This window comes from Kockiozyma suomiensis, assembly GCF_038497685.1.
Source record: "Kockiozyma suomiensis strain NRRL Y-17356 unplaced genomic scaffold V2V93scaffold_24, whole genome shotgun sequence".
Taxonomy (NCBI): domain Eukaryota; kingdom Fungi; phylum Ascomycota; class Lipomycetes; order Lipomycetales; family Lipomycetaceae; genus Kockiozyma; species Kockiozyma suomiensis.
In genome coordinates, this window is record NW_027117687.1 from 43,363 (window position 1) to 60,870 (window position 17,508).

The window sequence follows — 17,508 nt, forward strand, 5'->3', positions numbered from 1 at the left end:
GCAAATGATAAATATTAAAATGTACATATGACAAATACTCAAATAATCTAATATTCAAGTATATGAGTATTACCGAATTTATCTATTCAACTATTCAATCAGTTCAGAATATAAAACAAGATTCTGTGTCTGCAAATACTCGCATTTCCAATAAAAATTGCTACTCCTTGTCACTGCTTATCTCATCATCATCATACACAAAACTTTGCACATCGGAAAAACGATATCGCGAGCAACTCCAAACCAGCGACAAGTGTAACTCAGACTCTGACAAAATTCGCCTCAAATTCAAGGCTTCCCCTTCATAATATTCTAACATCAAAATCCTACATATTTTTCTCATCGTTAATAAATCTTCCTGCGTCTGCCCATTGAACTCTTCCTCTCAGACGAGTTCCTGATCCGAGACAGCGGCGTAAATTCGGGTGGCCTCCTAAATAAACCTTACCAAACCCTAATTTGGTGTGATTTTAGGAAATTTAGCATGTAACTAGCCCTTATTTTTACCCTTCGGCGGCGCTGGTAGTTCCGTCGCCAGCCCTACTTCCGTTCCTCGCCAGCTTCTTTCCTCCGCGCACCTCTTCTGATCAGGTTCACCGCCCGTGTCTAAGAACGTGCAGGCTGAAAAAGAACAAAAGAGGCTGTCGTAATGGATGATGCAGCTCTCGACGCAGCTCGGGCTGCATCCCGCACCCCGTCATCATCGCTGCCGAAGCTCAGCCGCCGCGCTTCGATCAACCTCGCCTCGCTCTCGTCCGCCCATCCTCCTGTCTTCAGCAGACTTACCTCGGCCACCCCGACCTACTTCGCCTCCCAGGCTGACGACATCATTCGGAATCAGCACCGCTACTATCGGCCAAAAGCTGACGTGCGGATCCCGGCTCCGAAAGACCGCGAGCTGGACGAGGAAGGCGAACAGGCGGCCCCTAAATCCAGTTTCGGCACCACTGCTGTCTCAATCTCTCCTCAGAATCACGACATATCATCTCCTTTAACCGAGAGTAGAGCGTCATCGGTGCGAAAGCCCAGTGTGCACCTCAGTGATACCCGGACAGATGACGACCACGATTCGGTTTACTCGGACGACGAAGTCAAATACGATCTCACCTTGCCTGCCGAATGGAGCCACTTATTGGCTATCATGAAGCGTCTCAAAGGTGTAATCCGCGGTTGGGCAAAATGGCAAAGTCAGAGTGCCAGGGGAAGGTAATTTCTCCTCCTATTTGCAATTCACTTATCTATTTTTCATCTAACGTCTCTTTATACAAATAGTGGATATTGCTTCACTGAGGAATTCTCGGGTGCCCTTCTTTTTGAGCAAAAAGAATCTGTATGCATTCTCATCAATGATCTCCGCGGATGCACTGTCACATTATCTCCGGTATCATCTACTGCAATCCAAGTGATATCCTCAAGGGACGCCTCTAATTTTGCAATCATCGAGCTCGATTCCGCCGAGGATTTTAACAGATGGCTTGCAGTTTTGTTGTCATGGTCGCCTTTGAGAGCGGCCGGGGTTGCAAACCGACTCTTACGCTTTCGATATCCAAATCTCGATTTTCCGGTTGGTGGTTCTAGTGCTTCGTCATCCTCGACTCACGCCGAAGCACCTGAATCAAGCAACAAATCAGATAGCAAGCAAACTCAAATAAATGCAGCCGTTCGGACAATCAAAGTCGGCCAGTTTGAATTGTGGGATCCGCAATGGCGTCAGCCTGTAACTCCGCAACAAAAGCGAACTAAACAGACATCCTCTTCTTCATCTTCATCATCGGCTTCCATTCCCGAAAGCTCAAAAAATTTTAGGCTTTGGATTAAAGCCTCATGCTTGCTGAAGACAAATGGAGAGCTTCAGATATTTCCAGATTTACATGTCCATGGAACTCCACAGAGAATCAAGCCATCCGAAGGATTTGACTTTTCTAAAGATTCAAAATCTGGCTCAGTCAGGACAAATATTCCATCTCAAAGCTCACACTCACCCATGACTGGTCCTTCGACCCCATCCTCGACATCTTCGTCTGGTGTTTCCAGTTCATTTTTGAATAGCAATAGCTCTCACTATACTATACAGCTCTCGACTGTTAGACGATCTGCTATCCAAAAGGCTGACCCATCACTTACTGGTCGCCAGAACTGTATAGTCATATTTCTAAAGACCACAGTAGACAGACGAGGTGTCTCACCCGCTGGTGCGTACCACGCGCAACATTCGCTGAATCCTAGCTTATCAGGCAGTGTGCATCATCATCACCAGTATCTTCATCACCAACCGCCAACCATCTCAATAACCGGCGATTCACTGTCGCAGGAGCCATCCACATCCCCTGGCACATCGGTAGTTGTTACTCCGGCGTACTTTTATTTTGAGTCTACTACGTTGATGGAAGTCTGGTTTGTTCTTCTTCGCAGCATGAGTCTGCCGGAGCTGTACGGACCGGAAACCGGGAAAGTACTGGGTTCATTTAGACAAATCAGGACTTTGAATGTGAGAATTATTGATGGCAAGATAATGTCGCCGAGGGGACCAGGTTTAAGCATGGATTCATCGTATATGCCAAAGGCCATTGATTCGTACGTTGATATATCGTTGAACGACAAGGTTAGAGCAAGAACAAGGGTAAAATATGGTTCTGAAAAGCCATTCTGGCGAGAGGATTTCTCCTTTGTGTATGTGCTAATGGTTTATTTTTTCGTGTTAGTATTGTATTAACTATCTTTTATTTCCAGCGACCTTCCTTTTCTAGTCAATTCGGTAAAGTTGACACTTCGCAGCAGAAACCGCAAAACTTATGATCTACTCTCAGACACAGCCGTTGGAGAAGTCAAACTTTTAATGTCAGATATTCAACAAGACTCTGATCTTGAGCGGTGGATACCAATATTCAATCCCGCACGAGGATATACAGGGAAGACTGGCGAACTTTGCGTCAAGATGCAGATTCTAGAGTACTCTATTCTCGCTGGTCGCGAATACGATCGTATTATGGAATTACTGCTGGATTTTTCGAATAAGCTTTCGTTGACTATTGCTGATATGACTGGCGAAATGAAGCAGCTATCTACGATCATGCTTGACATATTTCAAGCAAGCGGTCAAGCTACTGAATGGCTAATTTCCTTGGCCGAGGAGGAGATTTGGGAACGCGGAAAATTTTCGGCGGCAGCTCCAAATGTTGGCCACCGAAGCTCTTCTAAAGTTGCTCGTGCCAAAGCGGCTCGTGCCCCTCTCCCTTCCTCTGACTTGATGATTACACGTCCAATCACAATTAATCAGCCAGTCAATTCTAGCTCCAAGTCACATTCCAATCTCTCTTCATCCGGAGGCAGTACCGGGGCTAGCTCAGTTCATTCTACAATGTCTCGCGTCCCATCTCGAGAGCGTAGCAAAAGCTCAAGCGGTAGCAACTTATTGTCTCCTGGTACTCTATCTCCTCCAGAAGACATGCAATCGCCCACTGATCTGCTCGGCGATGATTTTTCGCCAGTCAGAAATGCGCCAATGGCGCCTCGAAACGCGATTATTGCAGACGCAAACTTGTTGTTTCGCGGAAACTCGCTATTGACGAAGTCACTTGATGCGCACATGCGTAGAATCGGTAACGACTATCTCGTGCAGACTCTTGGCAGTACACTTCAAAATATAATAAACGAAGATTTGTTTATTGAAGTCGACCCCCAGAAACTAGAGTCTCAATCGCGTCAACCAGGAATTGGATCCATTGAAGAAAACTGGGCGCGGTTGGATGCATATTTAGTTGCTGTGTGGACCAAAATTCGACAATCTCATTCAAAATGCCCACCCGGATTACGTCGTATCTTTCACAACATAAGAATGCACACCGAAAAGAGGTACGGCGAATATCTGTCTGCCGCTTCGTATACAGGCGTCTCAGGCTTTTTGTTTTTACGATTTTTCTGCCCGGCTGTGCTTAATCCTCGTATATTTGGACTGGTTAAAGATCATCCAGGACCCCGCGCGCAGCGAACGCTAATATTGATCGCCAAGGGACTACAAGGACTTGCTAACCGAACAACATTTGGTGCAAAAGAGCCATGGATGGCACCAATGAATTTGTTTCTTAACGAACGTCTTCCAGACTTTAGGCAGTTTATTGTTGAAGTATCAACCTGGCGTACGCGTGTATATACTCCTGCCAACACGAATCTTAAGGCGACAAGTGAACCCGAAGCGGCTAGTGATTATCAAGATGATAATGAAATTGAGGCGAGTCAGCGCAGCTTGGCGACAGTACCCTACCAAATTCCAAATACTGTTCTGTCGAGACTTCCGGCAGCATTCAGAGATAGCGCGCCAAGTTTGCCTTATCTTATTGATCGTCCGGCTACAATTGCGGCTCTAGTCGACATTTGGCTGCGGTGGTATGACGCTAAAGTACGCGCCAAAGCAGCCCAGAGAGCGGCAGCAGCAGCGGCAGCCGCGGCCGAGAGAAAATCAGACTCGGACTCGTATGGTGTTGAGGATGAGGACGAAGCTATGTTAGCAGAGGTAGCAGAGAGTATTAAAAGTCGCGATTCACAGATTGGTGCTATGCCGGACGCTCATACCGATGAATCGGATGCTGTAATCTCTACAGACGAAAATGAAGAGAACAAAAGACATATCTCGTCGTCGTCTTCGGAGGAAGGCTTTTCAAGTGATGCTGATGACGATGACGATGACGATGACGATGATATGACACAGCTCGATGTGGCACCTGAAGAGCAGCCAGTGAGAAGGCATCATCGGAGATATCGTCGTAAATATAGGGCGTTCAAAGATGAAGAGGATACACCGTCAGGCATATTGTTTACCGGCGCTCTTGTGGAGTTTCACCGTGAGTGCATTCGGATTCGCGAGGAAGTGCAGAGACTGAGAAATAAGACCACGGTACCTGAAATGCCATCTGATGTGCCTGAAGAAACATGGGACTATTTTGTTTCTAATTTTCTCAACTTCGATGATTTTAAATTTGCGAAAAGGGGCAACATACTTAAAAATCTGCTAATGACAACCGCTAGCGGGTCTGTGAAAACGACGAGTGAAAGTTCGAGTGGACGCAGTTCTGCTAATGGTGGATCGTCAGTCGCAAGTCGTGACTCCCACTGGTTTGGTCAAGTTTCGCCGTCCCTGTCGCGTACTGTGGAAAGAACAGATGAAGATTATAGTTATTTTCCTCATGTATCTGCGCAGCCGTCGCAGCCAAAGACGGCAGCCAACTATGCGACCTCCACTCCGATTGAGATTCCAAGCCTCCAGAAACCTCAGACATCTTTGCATTCGTCGTCTTCTTCGCACCATAGATATTCTCGTGATATGTCAACTGTTGACTCGTCTGGTCAGAGTACAGAGTCAATGATATCTGTCGGCAGTTCTACGGTGGTTCCTTCAAATTTTGGTAGTACGTCACTTGTCACTGCTGCCAATATCCCTAGCTCGAACAATGAGTCCGGATCTTCAGAAGGGTCATTCAGAGATTTATCATCTTCCGTTTCTCGAGGATTTGGTTCTCTGTCGAAGAAAAGTAAGTCGATCAAGCTGCAGTCGTGGCGTAAATTTTTGGGAGGGGGTGGCTCTACAAGCGCAGGTGGAAGTTCGCATGGGAATGCAAGTTAATAATTTATATTCTTTATTCTTTTGTGAAATTTGTAGTCGCTAGCAGCGAGAGATTTTTCTTTTTATATTTTTTTTTATTGTATGATTTGTTGTACTATATTACTATTTTTTACGGATATTTTTCATCTGTTTCATTGCAGAGCGTTGATAGGTGTTTTTTGCTTAATTAATATCTTGCATTTATCTTGTAAGCAAACTGATAATTTCTCAATTGTGAATTAATACCAGAGCTTTCCTTCTCCTGATCGGATTTCGCTGAAAAGCTGCGTGGACTCAAAGTGAGTTGTCTAATTTTATACGCCGTGATGTCCATCGTCACTTTCGAAAAAGTTTGAATTCAGCCAAGGTTTGATCTGTAGGACATCATCCAGCTACATGAGCGCTTAGCGAGCTTTAGGCCGAAACTTTAAGATTTGCTTCCGATAGAAACTTTCGTCGTTTCAAAATTCAACACTTGAATAACGTTCTCGAGTCTAGGCCCTTACGACAGTTCCTACGGATGTCTGCAATAACCATCAGCCGACAACAGCTGTGAATGAGATTTTTACGATAATTATAAAAATATTTTCAGTAATATTTATCATTACTCAAGGCATATCAAGATCAAGCGTACAAACAAAATACAGCATTATACAGTAAAATCAGACTTCGGCGAGAACAATAGAGCCCTTTTCATGCGAGTTAATAATATGGCTTACGTTCGGCAAAACGTCATTGAACATTCCCAATTCATGCCAGATCTTGTCCATTTGCTCAAGATCCTTCTGTCCTTGACCGGTAGTGTCGTTAAAAAGCTCATCCATCTCTTCCAAAGTGCGACCCTTGGTCTCCGGAACAAGGAAATAAATATAAGCTGCGCCAATCGAAGTAATAAGACCGAAGAAAACGTAAGTTCCATACTTCATTGAAGCAAGCATATCTGAAGTAGCCATTCCGACTGCGAAGTTGTTCAACCAATTCGAAGAAGCGCCAATAGAGATACCCTTAGCACGGACACCGAGTGGGAAAATTTCAGCGATAACAACCCAAGCTCCAGGACCCCAAGAGTAACCAAAGTGAACTACAAAAATCCAGACAAAGACGACTGCCACCCATCCGGCAGCGGAATGCTGGTCCCAGGAGCCATCGAATGAAGCCGAAATTCCAGCAATGACAAAATGGCAGATTGCCATACCAATTGCACCGCAAATGAGAACCGGCTTTCGTCCAAGATTGTCAATGTACAGCACAGCCGGTATAGTGGCCAAAAACATGACAACTCCAACCACGCCAGATGCGAGAAGGGAAACAGTGTTGCCGGTTAAACCAAGATCCTGGAAAATAAATGGCGCATAATACAGAATGGCATTGATTCCGGTCCACTGTTGGAACATCATAATAAGGATTGACACAAGAGTACGCTTAAACAAGGCACGGTTAGTGAAGAGACGGGCATACGCATGAAAGCCAAGCATAAAGTCTGACTTGAATGTGTGATTTTGATATTCCGGGAACAGTCTTTGAGAGGTCTCCTGATCAAAGATATGCTGTGCCTTGATTTCCAAAAATTCAAGAGCAACTAGCTCGTTCTCAGTATCAACTCTGCGGATACGAGAAATCGTTTGCAAGCATTCCTCCTCGCGACCAACAGACATAAGCCAACGCGGAGACTGAGGCATAAAGTTGATTCCAACTCCAAGGATCAAGGCAGGCGCAATTTGAATGCAGATTGGGATCAACCAAGCAGCTTTAGACTGTCCGTCTCCGGTACCGCCAATGAAATTGGTTCCATAACCAATCCAGTAAGAAATCATAATTCCGGCAGTGATTGAAAGCTGCTGTAGTGAAACCAAGGCGCCACGAATCTCAGCCGGTGCAAGTTCTGCGTTATAAAGTGGCACAACCATAGAAAGAGAACCGACACCAAGACCGGTGATGAAGCGCCCACCAAGGATATAAGATGGCGCCGTTGCGCAAGCCTGAACAATGACACCGATTACAAAGACAAATACGGCAACATCAACGCATAATTTACGGCCAAGCTTGTCAGCAATGTAGCCGTTCGAAAGTGCGCCGACCCAGGCACCCAATTCTAAAATAGCGGTGAGCAGACCACGTGCAGTGGGATTGCTGATTGACTCTGGGTGAACAGTCTTTGCGAAGGAAGACATGTTGAGAATCTGACCAAACATCCCTTGATTGTAGCCGTAAACCAGACCACCCAAGGAGGCGAAGACGGCAATTGCAAAAATCTGGCCATTGGCGACGATGCCTCTGATACCTTGAGGGCCAGCCAGACGCTGATGACGGTCGGAGATAGCACTTGGGAGGGCGTTACCGCCAGCAGTTGGAGCCATGTTAGATGATTTGAGGGAGAAAATAAAAATGAGTTAATAGAGAGAAATACTGAACATAATTCGTCTGTGCTTTTATATATAGGTTGTGGAGAGCCCGAAAATGCGGAGACAAATGCGGAGACGCGGGGCCCCACCATCGTGTTAACCTTTGCCGGTCTATTCACCCGGAATGCGATATTTATCCGTAGATATCAGCTGGTGTGTGACTTTCCGTGTTTGATTTTCCGTTCCGAGCGCCCCAGCCAAGAAAAGTCTTGGCAGAATACATCTATCTCACGATCACCACGTAACCATCCATGAACCAATGAGGAAAATAAAGAACAAAATATAGTATTTGGATAAATCATGTACTGTTCTCAAAAAGCAAGCGGGACGTGGAGCGAGATGCCATTAGAGGGAGGAGTCAGAGAGTGGAGACAATAGAAAATAAGAGAGGCATTGCCGAAGCATCGCTGAAGACTACGCCATGCGATAAACTCAAATGCGCGCCAGACTGAAGATCGACAGATGAACAGCCGCGCCTGCAATGAAAGACAAGAGTATAGCCAGACTAGCCGGCTAACATTCAACCCTTCTAAACCTTACGAAAACCCACGATTTCTTTGTTCTCAGCAGACCTGTCAGTTCGCTGTGAACCCTGGATTACTGTGTTACACGTCCGTAAGCATTCGCCAAGCATCTATCTTTCGGCCATTGATTGCCACATCTTCGGCGTCGCTCAGCACGCGCCACTTGCCCGCTGAACCCGCTCCCCCCAGCACACCCACACGATCACGAGGCCAGGGTTCACAGCCGTTGCCATATTGTATCCACTTTAGTCCCAGGCTTGCCCCAGTTTTGCGCTCAATCTCAACATCGACGCCATCGACGCTTTGCAGCTTTGCTATTCGCTCCATTGCATTTTGAAATAGGTATATAACATCTATGTAGTGATGGGATCGGTTGTGAAAATTTTCCACTGGAAATGGATTTGTTTTGTCAAAGTGGTAATAGTAGGCAGGAAAGTCTCTGTCCTTCTTGCCATATTGTTCCCATCGCGCTAGTTTGTACGTGTGTGAGTGGAAGTAGACCGCACCTACAAAATCGCACATGCTCTGTCTCTGCTCAACCGAATGAAGAGCTGCCGCTACAAACCGCGTCCGCACATAATTTACAATTCCTGAAACAACGGTAGCCACCTTGCTCACCGGTAGATCGGCAAAATGGTCCAGCTTGTAAAAGCGTAGAAGTTCGCTCAACTTGGCCGCCACCTTGGTCCCGAACATACCATTTAATTGGTGGTAAATGATGTAGTTCGGGTTCGGAATCCGTGCCAGGACAGAGTCATACAACCTGTAGAATAGGCTCCCCTAAGTGGTTTTGCATATTAGCGATCGTACGCCGAACAGCCTAAAGGCTCCACCCAATCATTGCTTACACAGCAGAATAAAATTAACACATCAAACTTACCTCAAAGCCACAATCACCAATCAGAACTGATTCTAACCACCTACACTGATATGTACGACGGCACACATCGTCCAGCGAATATTTCTGCTTAAACAAGATACCGTCTAAGAAAGGCGACAGCAGCATGAACGGTACCTCAGTATCGACTATAGCAGAAGCATCAACCTTCCTCAGAGCAGCAACACGGTCACCATTCCAGCTTTGAATTGGCAACACAAATTTTGAAACATTAGCTCTGTATAAGGTCTCGAACGCAGGCTGTTCTTCATCTACGGTATGTGCAGGCATCACTGACGCATCACCACTTTGAAGTATCGCTCTCTTGAAAAGGGCCTCTCTACTATCTTCGCGCGCCCAGTCGCTGATTGTCAAATAAGATAGGATAATTGCACCAGCACTTTCTCCAAATGCAGTGACATTGTTGCTATCGCCGTTAAAGCCAGGCAGAAACTTTTGTAGCCACTGGAATCCGTGAATCACGTCCCAAATGCCGTAATTTCCTGGGGCCTCACCATCCTTCTTTGCACTCTCAACAAGCTCGTGAGAAATTAAAAAGCCAAAAGCTCCGAGACGGTAGTTGATGTTCGCAATAATGACGGGCTGGTCGGTGTCGATCGACATCTCAACCAACTTTGTGGCATCTGACATGTAGTGTTAGTGTAGTACTTGCAATTTCAGCAGACTTGTTTCTACCTTCTAGACCGTAATTGGCACCTCCTCCGGATTTAAGCGCTCCGCCATGAATCCACACCATTGCAGGGACATTTTTTTTTGTGCCTTCTAATACGCAGGTAGGTACGGTCATTGTTAAATTCAAACACTTGAATTCATCAAATATCGGCACAGTAGGCGGAAGTCGGCGCCCACCGTAAGCAATTCCATCTATAAACATTGCATTATAAGCCTGAGGACACGAAGACCCAAATTCAGTGAAGTCACGCTCGTCATCCGCATATGTCTCTTTCAAAACTGATTGCCGAAACCTATCACTCACAGTAGCGAATGGAATAGCACGCAGCTGCACAGTACGGCCATCGGCACTCTGTACACCAGTAATCCGACCCAAGGTCGGATGATTGTATTCATATCGAGGAGACACAGCATATGCATCGTTCTCGCCTTGCAAAACTGTTGGCATATCAACGCTTGATGCTGTCGGAGAGTTCGGTAGTAATAATGACGCATCAGCTTTCGGTATATCTCCTGAAGTCTCCTCACTAGCCATTGTCAATTTTTTTCCAATTTGCTAACCAGTACTTCGACGTTTAATTTGAGATTTGCGTGCCCGATTTACAACTGAGGACTGCAGTCTTAGAGTGATGATAACGAACGGGTTTATAGAGGATGTAAGCCGCACGTGGATTTTCTAATCTGCAAAGTTCTGTTATCAGTCTAGGTCAATTCGCAAAGAGTAATGATCTGTCGCTCCCGATGAGTACAGCCGTTAATTGTCTAGGAAATGGCGACGAAAAGAAGCAGGAAATACACCTTAGTCTTGTCAACCATGAGAAAACGCTGAATGATTTGCTACAAAACGTAATAGGATGAATCGCGCGCTGATCAAGTAGCACTAGAAAGGAAATAAATGAACTACAAATTCGTAAAGATTACCAAGGATTGTTACATTGCACGTAGAGATATATGATACTTATACTCGATCTAACTACAGACTGAACAAGCTCTGGCGTTTAGACAGCAAAACCCTTAGTCAACGCTGCCGCAAGAGTTACACCATATGCGCCAATAGCAAACAAAGTGCCCAAATTGACTAAAGTAGAAATGCCATGGATCATTCCAAACTTCTTGTTTAATACCTTCATTTCAGCACTCACGTCAGCGTCATAGTATTTCTTTCCCTCCTTAGTCTCCTGCGCTTTTCGGTCGGTCATAAGCTTGACAGTCATAGGTCCGATGGACAGCAAATTGATAAGAGCAGTGACTGAAGTAAAAGCCAAAATATAAAGAGAGCTCTTATCCGAGAGGATGGGAAACGGTGACGTCAGAGCCAAAAAGGCTGGGATAATGGCTTGCATTGCAAAGTACGGAGGGAAGATCTTGCGCTGGAGAGCAGCAAAATGCTGGCGAGGCAAAGCTCGGAAAGAGGTGATACCAACAAAAAATGACTGATAGACAGTTGATCCAAATCTATGTTACAAGAGCCTGTAAGTTTTATAAAACTGAATTGATCAACAATTATCACACTCACAAGATCGAGTACGCAAATATATGGTATGGCGCACCGGTCGACAAGGTAGACATCGCAGACATCTTTATAAAAATATATTAACAATGAGAATACGACAACAAGAGAAAGACTGATTCGGTTGGAAAGGAGAAATGATTGAATATAACTTGTAAATAGGAGATCAATTAACAAGAAGTTGAGATCGCACCATTAGAAATTGAGCCGGAATATTAGGCCTAACTCACCGGGCCCAGAGCGTCTTTCGCTACGAACGCCAATGCGCTTACTCGAAGGGCTATCGCAATGCAGTGCATGACATGTTCACGCTATAAATATAAAATACTTGCAACAAACAAAGCCAGGAATATGTTGTTCAGCTGTGTTTTACCTTTGAGATAGAAGAATAAGACAACATGCTATGGATCAAAGTGTAATCGAATTACATTCCTAATCTTAAACGGCTAACTTCTTTGGTAGCAACCCAAAAATTTCAAATTCTATCCGCAAGTTATGTATAAATCCATCAGTTTATAATAACAAGTATAAGACTCCACTTCCAATTCACCAATTCCAATCCAAAACCTTACGAGGATAATATCAACGATGTGCCTGTCGTACCATCATCCGTACCGGTAGCATACACTTTCGTTTCCCCGCTTTTCAGAGACCTATCAGTGTATTATAGCGTCAAGACATTCATTCTACCAAATCACCACCGGAAGACAAACCTGAGCGCAATAATAATTTGTCTATCGTGGCTCTTGATGTACTTGATGTACTTCTTGAAGATAAAACCAGTAATAAGACCTGGCGCATAACCCAAAAGTCGTGTCATCGAGTGATTTGAAAATATAAAAATGCTCGCTAGCAATCGGTAATCAGCATTCACTAAGCGATGCTCACAATATTTGCAGATGTAACCAGAATTTATTGTCGATATCTTCGTACTCTCCTCACTTTCGTTCATACGTGGTCATTTCACAGCCTTTGCTCACACTCTTTTGACCCTCAGTGTGAGTGCAAGGGCCTTTATTGAGTCCTCCGCTCTATCCCAACTGTCCCTGGAATTAGTGTTCTCTGCGTTGATACTCACTAGAAAATCTCTCGCACAAGTTGGCTCTCCCTTGTGGAGTAGGGAAGCACTTAGACGTTCTATCGTGATACTGGCAACAAGACTGTCAGCACCGATGTCGCTGCTGGCCCGGCTTACTGTTTCCACGTCTCTGGAGAGCATGGTATTTTTACTAACCAATTTTCTGAGGAGTTCGGCATCGTCCCTTCTTTGACTACATGGCTTCAACTCTTATTATTATGCGTACTTGTATATATTTAGCAATACTCAAAGTCTGAGTAAGAACTTATTACTAGCGGGTTTGATAATTAGGACTAATTATTTAATTAGGATTTGAGTTCTAATAACTGAGAAAATAATATGTATGCATATGGCCACGGTAGATAGCCGTAAGCTCGAAACGAGTGGTAGGCGTTCGTGATGCGCTCGGTGCACGGGACTCTGCTTGGACTCTGCTCGGTCACCAATTTGACGACGCCATGTCTATTACAAGACATATACTCGCACGAGCCTGTTCTAATCTGCTTATTGTATTACCTATAGCGCACCCTTGAAATTGAAGAGACGATCTTGATCCAATCTGGCGAGGAACGACGAAACTTTCAAAAAGGATCTAGCATAATTTCCGGATCTTATCCCGCGTTTCGCTCGATAACTCATTCTCGTGCTGATAAGAGTGAGACAGTGTGTTAAGGTGGACTCGTTTAATTAGAACGGTCAGGGCAATTGCTTACATAGCCTCGGCCTCTGGCTAACGGTAGTAACCCAGTCTTTGCAGGTTGCTGTTCGTGCGATAGCGCAAGCCGCAAGCGATACGGAACTTTATCTTAGATAATCGATGTCCCTATCTGTTAACTGCGCGACGAATATTTGGTTTTGTTTCTCCACTCACTATACCAAACATTGAATATTCAAGAATGCGTTACGATTAGCTTTTTTTGGGCTTGTGGAAAATAATACAACGTGCAGAAGCCAAAGCCTAGAGAAAGGAAAAAAGGGAGGGGGGGGGGGGGGGGGACAGTAAACTTATTCGTATCATATAACTCGTTTGTCGGATCAACCTGACTCACCGACACTAACTTCTGTAATCTCTCTTTTTCTGGCAGCTGGCTAGCTAGTTATATAATGCTGTACTAGCCTCGACTTGCGCGAGCAGGCCTACTCTTGTACGCTATCTTTATATAGCATCTTCGAATCCCAACTGTCTAGCTTCATCAATAAGGTGCGCTTATCGCCGGCTTCGCTTTTAGAAGACCAGGACTCCTGCTAACTGCTGATTAATTTTAGATGTCTGACGCAGATTTTGAAGAGAAGAAGGCTGCCCAAGTCAGCGTTGCGACGGTTAACAGTGCAGAAGACAATTACGAGAAAGAGGTACAGACTGAGGCTCTCTATGTCGATGGCGAAGAAAGGGCCAAGATTATCCATCGACTGACCGCTGTACATCATAATGGGGATGAAGAAGGTGTATTCGACAAGGGCGCAGAGTTCCTTTTTGACAGGATGGCAGTTCTCCCTGTGGAAGAGGGTATCGAGATTCTTAAAGCTACTGTGAAGGATCATTTGCGCGATGAGAACTTCCCCGCAGTGGACATGGATCGAATTATTGCTTTGCTTAAAGGTGCCGAGCATTATCAAGGCGGAGATCGAGATGCTTACGAGCTTGACATCAAAATTGAGGCTGCGTTGATTAAGTATCATTCTCCATATCCAGAAGTCAGAGCCGTATGCGATCCCTTTGACGAACCTGCCGCCGAGATTGAAACGATTCGCATGTACTTTCTTGGAATCTGCTGGGTTGCCCTTGGCTCTTTCATCAACCAGTTTTTCTCTCAACGTCAGCCCGCTTTGTCGATTACATCACAAGCGTGTCAGATTCTTCTGTATTTTTGCGGAAAGTTTCTTGCACGAGTCCTTCCTGATCGAGGATTTACATTTTATGGACATTACTACAGCTTGAATCCCGGTCCGTGGTCTCATAAAGAGCAGGTAAGAAATTAGTCGTATTAATATTTTTTGAACCCGAAGAAGCAGTTTACAAACTTCATCAGATGCTTGCAACACTTATGGTTAATGTCGCTAGTGCTGCTGCTCCCGTAGGCTCGGCGCTTCTGGTTCTGCGCATGCCGATGTTTTTCAGTCTGGAGTACGTACGCTTTGGATTTATGATGCTGCTCAATCTTGCGACTCTTTTTCTCGGGTTCGGGGTTGCTGGAATAGTCCGTCGGTTTGTTATCTATCCCGTAAAGGCAGTCTGGCCAACTGTTCTGCCGACACTGGCCCTGAATAGAGCACTACTTATTTCAGAGAAGCGGGTCTCTATTAATGGATGGAAAATTTCCAAATACCGCTTCTTCATGTGGGTTATGTGTGCCTCATTTTTCTGGTATTTTTTCCCAGGATATATCTTCAAAGCATTGAGCTACTTTAACTGGATCACCTGGATTGCGCCTAACAATTTCAATTTGGCTGTGATTTGTGGATCCTATCTTGGCTTGGGTTTTAATCCTATTACTACTTTTGATTGGTCTATTATAAACTACACCAAGCCTCTGGTTGTCCCGTTCTTCTCAATACTAAATAATTATATCGGAGTTCTTATGGGCGCGTTCATTGTTCTTGCAATGTACTGGACCAACTACAGCAATACAGCATATCTGCCGATCAACAGCAATTCAGTATGGGACAACACTGGGACAAAATACAATGCAACTAGAGTTGCAATTAACAATAAGTTTTATGAGGAAGGATACAAGGCATATTCGCCTCCGTTCACCTCTGCTGGATACATACTTACCAACGGTGCTGCTCTCGGTATCCATACGCTTGCATTGGCGTACATTCTGCTTACTGAGTACAAGATGCTGTGGGGTGCTTGCAAGGATTTCTATAACCAGATTCGTTATCGGGGCCGCTCTAACTTCGAGTCTTATTCTGACCCTCACACGCGAATGATGGCAAAGTATCCTGAAGTACCTGACTGGTGGTATCTGCTAGTTCTTGTTTTATCTTTTGCGTGCGCAGTTGCGGCTTGTGCTGGCTATCCGACTAACACTCCAGTATGGGCGCTGATCATTGTCATTATTGTGTGTACTGTGATGTTAATCCCTAGTGCGATCATTGCATCAGTGACAGGGTATGAACTTGGCTTTGCAAACTTGATCTTCATCATCATTGGATATATGCTTCCAGGTAATGGAATTGCCAATATGATCCTTCGCCAGTTCGGGTGGGATATGGATCAGCAGACCGAGAGCTTTGTATCAGATTTGAAAATGGGTCATTACGTCAAGCTGCCTCCGCGTGCAATGTTCCGCGTGCAGATGCTGGCAGTGGTGGTGCAGTCATTTATGACGGTTGCTATTCTCAATTTTACGATCGATTCTATCAATAACTTCTGCAGCTTGACGCAACCAGATCATTTCACTTGCGCTTATCCCCGAAGTTTGTATTCGGAAGGAATTTTGTACGGTATAGTCGGACCCCGCAGGATGTTTAATGATTTATATCCTGTTGTGAAGTACACGTTCTTGATCTGCTTTGTTGCCGTCTTCCCGTTCTGGCTGCTGAAGCTAAAGTTTCCTCGCGCGATGCTATATATTCATCCCGTGCTTCTCCTGAATGGCTTGTCGAAATGGGGACAGGCATATAACCTGTCAGAGTATACGCCAGGGTTGATTGCCGGCTTTTTTTTCAATTTCTGGATAAAGCGACGTTATGAGACTTGGTGGACAAAGTATAACTACGTGCTTACCTCTGGACTTTCCGCTGGCCTGGCATTTGGCGGAATGTTTATCTTTTTAACCTTGCAGTATACCGGAACGTCGTTATCGTGGTGGGGCAATAGAGTGAGCAGTGCAGGAATCGATGGAGCTGCTTCTGCTGCTAAGCTACCTGTTCCAGAGTCTGGTTACTTTGGGCCAAGTACGTGGGGTTAGAAGGTGACTTGAATGTTTCGTGCATTTTTAGTGTAGTGTAGCCTAGGAAGATAGCTAATTGACCACTTCTATCGATTTATGGAAATTTTAGTAAGGTTTAGTAGGTGGGCAGGGGGGCAGGGGGGACTGGACAGGGTCTCAGAGCATTTCACTGTCAATGGGGCCCCCTTCCCCCCTAGCGCACGAGAGAGAAGTCGCTAGCCATTTTATTTGGCGAGAGTGCGATGGGAATTTAGACAGTTTAAGGTTTGGTGCTGCGCGATGGCTGATTCGTTTAGCCCCGCGAAAACTGCCGTTTCTATAGTACGAAGCTGCTCGAGACGCGAAATTTTCCGACTGATTTTGCCTCTGCTTGCGGGAGTCTAGGATGCAATGACTTCTACAGACAAGCTTACAAGATAAAATGAAATTTCGAAAAGTAGACATTAAATTTTCAAAGAAAAGTTTTTCTCTGCATTTTTCTTTATTTATTTAATCGACTGCACAAAGCTCCGGCTCGCTGAAGGCGCATCAAAAGTTGAACGCGATGCCACCAACTTCGGATTTTCAAACGAAAAAGTCAGTTTCTTTAATTAGATACACAACAATACATGTATTAGTATACCACGTTCCAAATAACAAACGCGAAGCGTACTATCGGATAAACTAGCGCCCAATAGGTAGAGAGAATTTTATATTTATTTGGGTTTTGTTCTGAAAATTGGCGCGTAAATGCGGAGAAAAACCTCGTCTAGCAGGAGAAGTTGGAACCTGAAACTAATGCGCATTGGTAATCGTAGAAATATCGCATATCTTGATCAAGGGGTGTGTTGGACTCTCAAGTAAAACAAGAGAGATTTTCTCTACAAACACTTCTGTCACTCTCAACAACAGTGGTGTCGACGTGGTGGACAGTGATATCGCCGTTCGTC

General features: G+C 44.9%; 5 protein-coding genes across 5 annotated transcripts; 2 read left to right on the forward strand and 3 right to left on the reverse strand.

Annotated features, from left to right (window-relative positions):
- Nucleotides 1-551: 551 nt before the first annotated feature.
- Nucleotides 552-5,840, forward strand: V2V93DRAFT_377007 (uncharacterized protein). Its single transcript, XM_066911891.1, has 3 exons — nt 552-1,206; nt 1,273-2,670; nt 2,731-5,840. Exons 1-3 carry the CDS (start codon nt 650-652, stop codon nt 5,615-5,617), a joined length of 4,842 nt encoding a protein of 1,613 aa, XP_066762862.1. The 5' UTR covers nt 552-649; the 3' UTR covers nt 5,618-5,840.
- Nucleotides 5,841-6,205: 365 nt separating this feature from the next.
- V2V93DRAFT_144684 (general substrate transporter) lies at nt 6,206-8,306 on the reverse strand. The gene is made up of 2 exons (XM_066906853.1): nt 8,004-8,306; nt 6,206-7,937 (listed from the first exon to the last, which is right to left on the reverse strand). The coding sequence occupies exons 1-2, from the start codon at nt 8,008-8,010 to the stop codon at nt 6,259-6,261; spliced, it is 1,686 nt and encodes a 561-aa protein (XP_066762863.1). The 5' UTR covers nt 8,011-8,306; the 3' UTR covers nt 6,206-6,258.
- A 297-nt stretch (nt 8,307-8,603) lies between these two features.
- V2V93DRAFT_393115 (Alpha/Beta hydrolase protein) lies at nt 8,604-10,540 on the reverse strand (the record flags this gene model as incomplete). The annotated part of the gene is made up of 3 exons (XM_066912493.1): nt 8,604-9,302; nt 9,403-10,043; nt 10,096-10,540. 3 exons carry the CDS (start codon nt 10,538-10,540, stop codon nt 8,604-8,606), a joined length of 1,785 nt encoding a protein of 594 aa, XP_066762864.1.
- Nucleotides 10,541-11,003: 463 nt separating this feature from the next.
- V2V93DRAFT_377017 (uncharacterized protein) lies at nt 11,004-11,797 on the reverse strand. Its single transcript, XM_066911892.1, has 2 exons — nt 11,609-11,797; nt 11,004-11,547 (listed from the first exon to the last, which is right to left on the reverse strand). Exons 1-2 carry the CDS (start codon nt 11,668-11,670, stop codon nt 11,091-11,093), a joined length of 519 nt encoding a protein of 172 aa, XP_066762865.1. The 5' UTR covers nt 11,671-11,797; the 3' UTR covers nt 11,004-11,090.
- Nucleotides 11,798-13,675: 1,878 nt separating this feature from the next.
- V2V93DRAFT_144819 (OPT oligopeptide transporter protein-domain-containing protein) lies at nt 13,676-16,666 on the forward strand. Its single transcript, XM_066906854.1, has 3 exons — nt 13,676-13,881; nt 13,947-14,648; nt 14,711-16,666. Exons 2-3 carry the CDS (start codon nt 13,947-13,949, stop codon nt 16,595-16,597), a joined length of 2,589 nt encoding a protein of 862 aa, XP_066762866.1. The 5' UTR covers nt 13,676-13,881; the 3' UTR covers nt 16,598-16,666.
- Nucleotides 16,667-17,508: the final 842 nt, after the last annotated feature.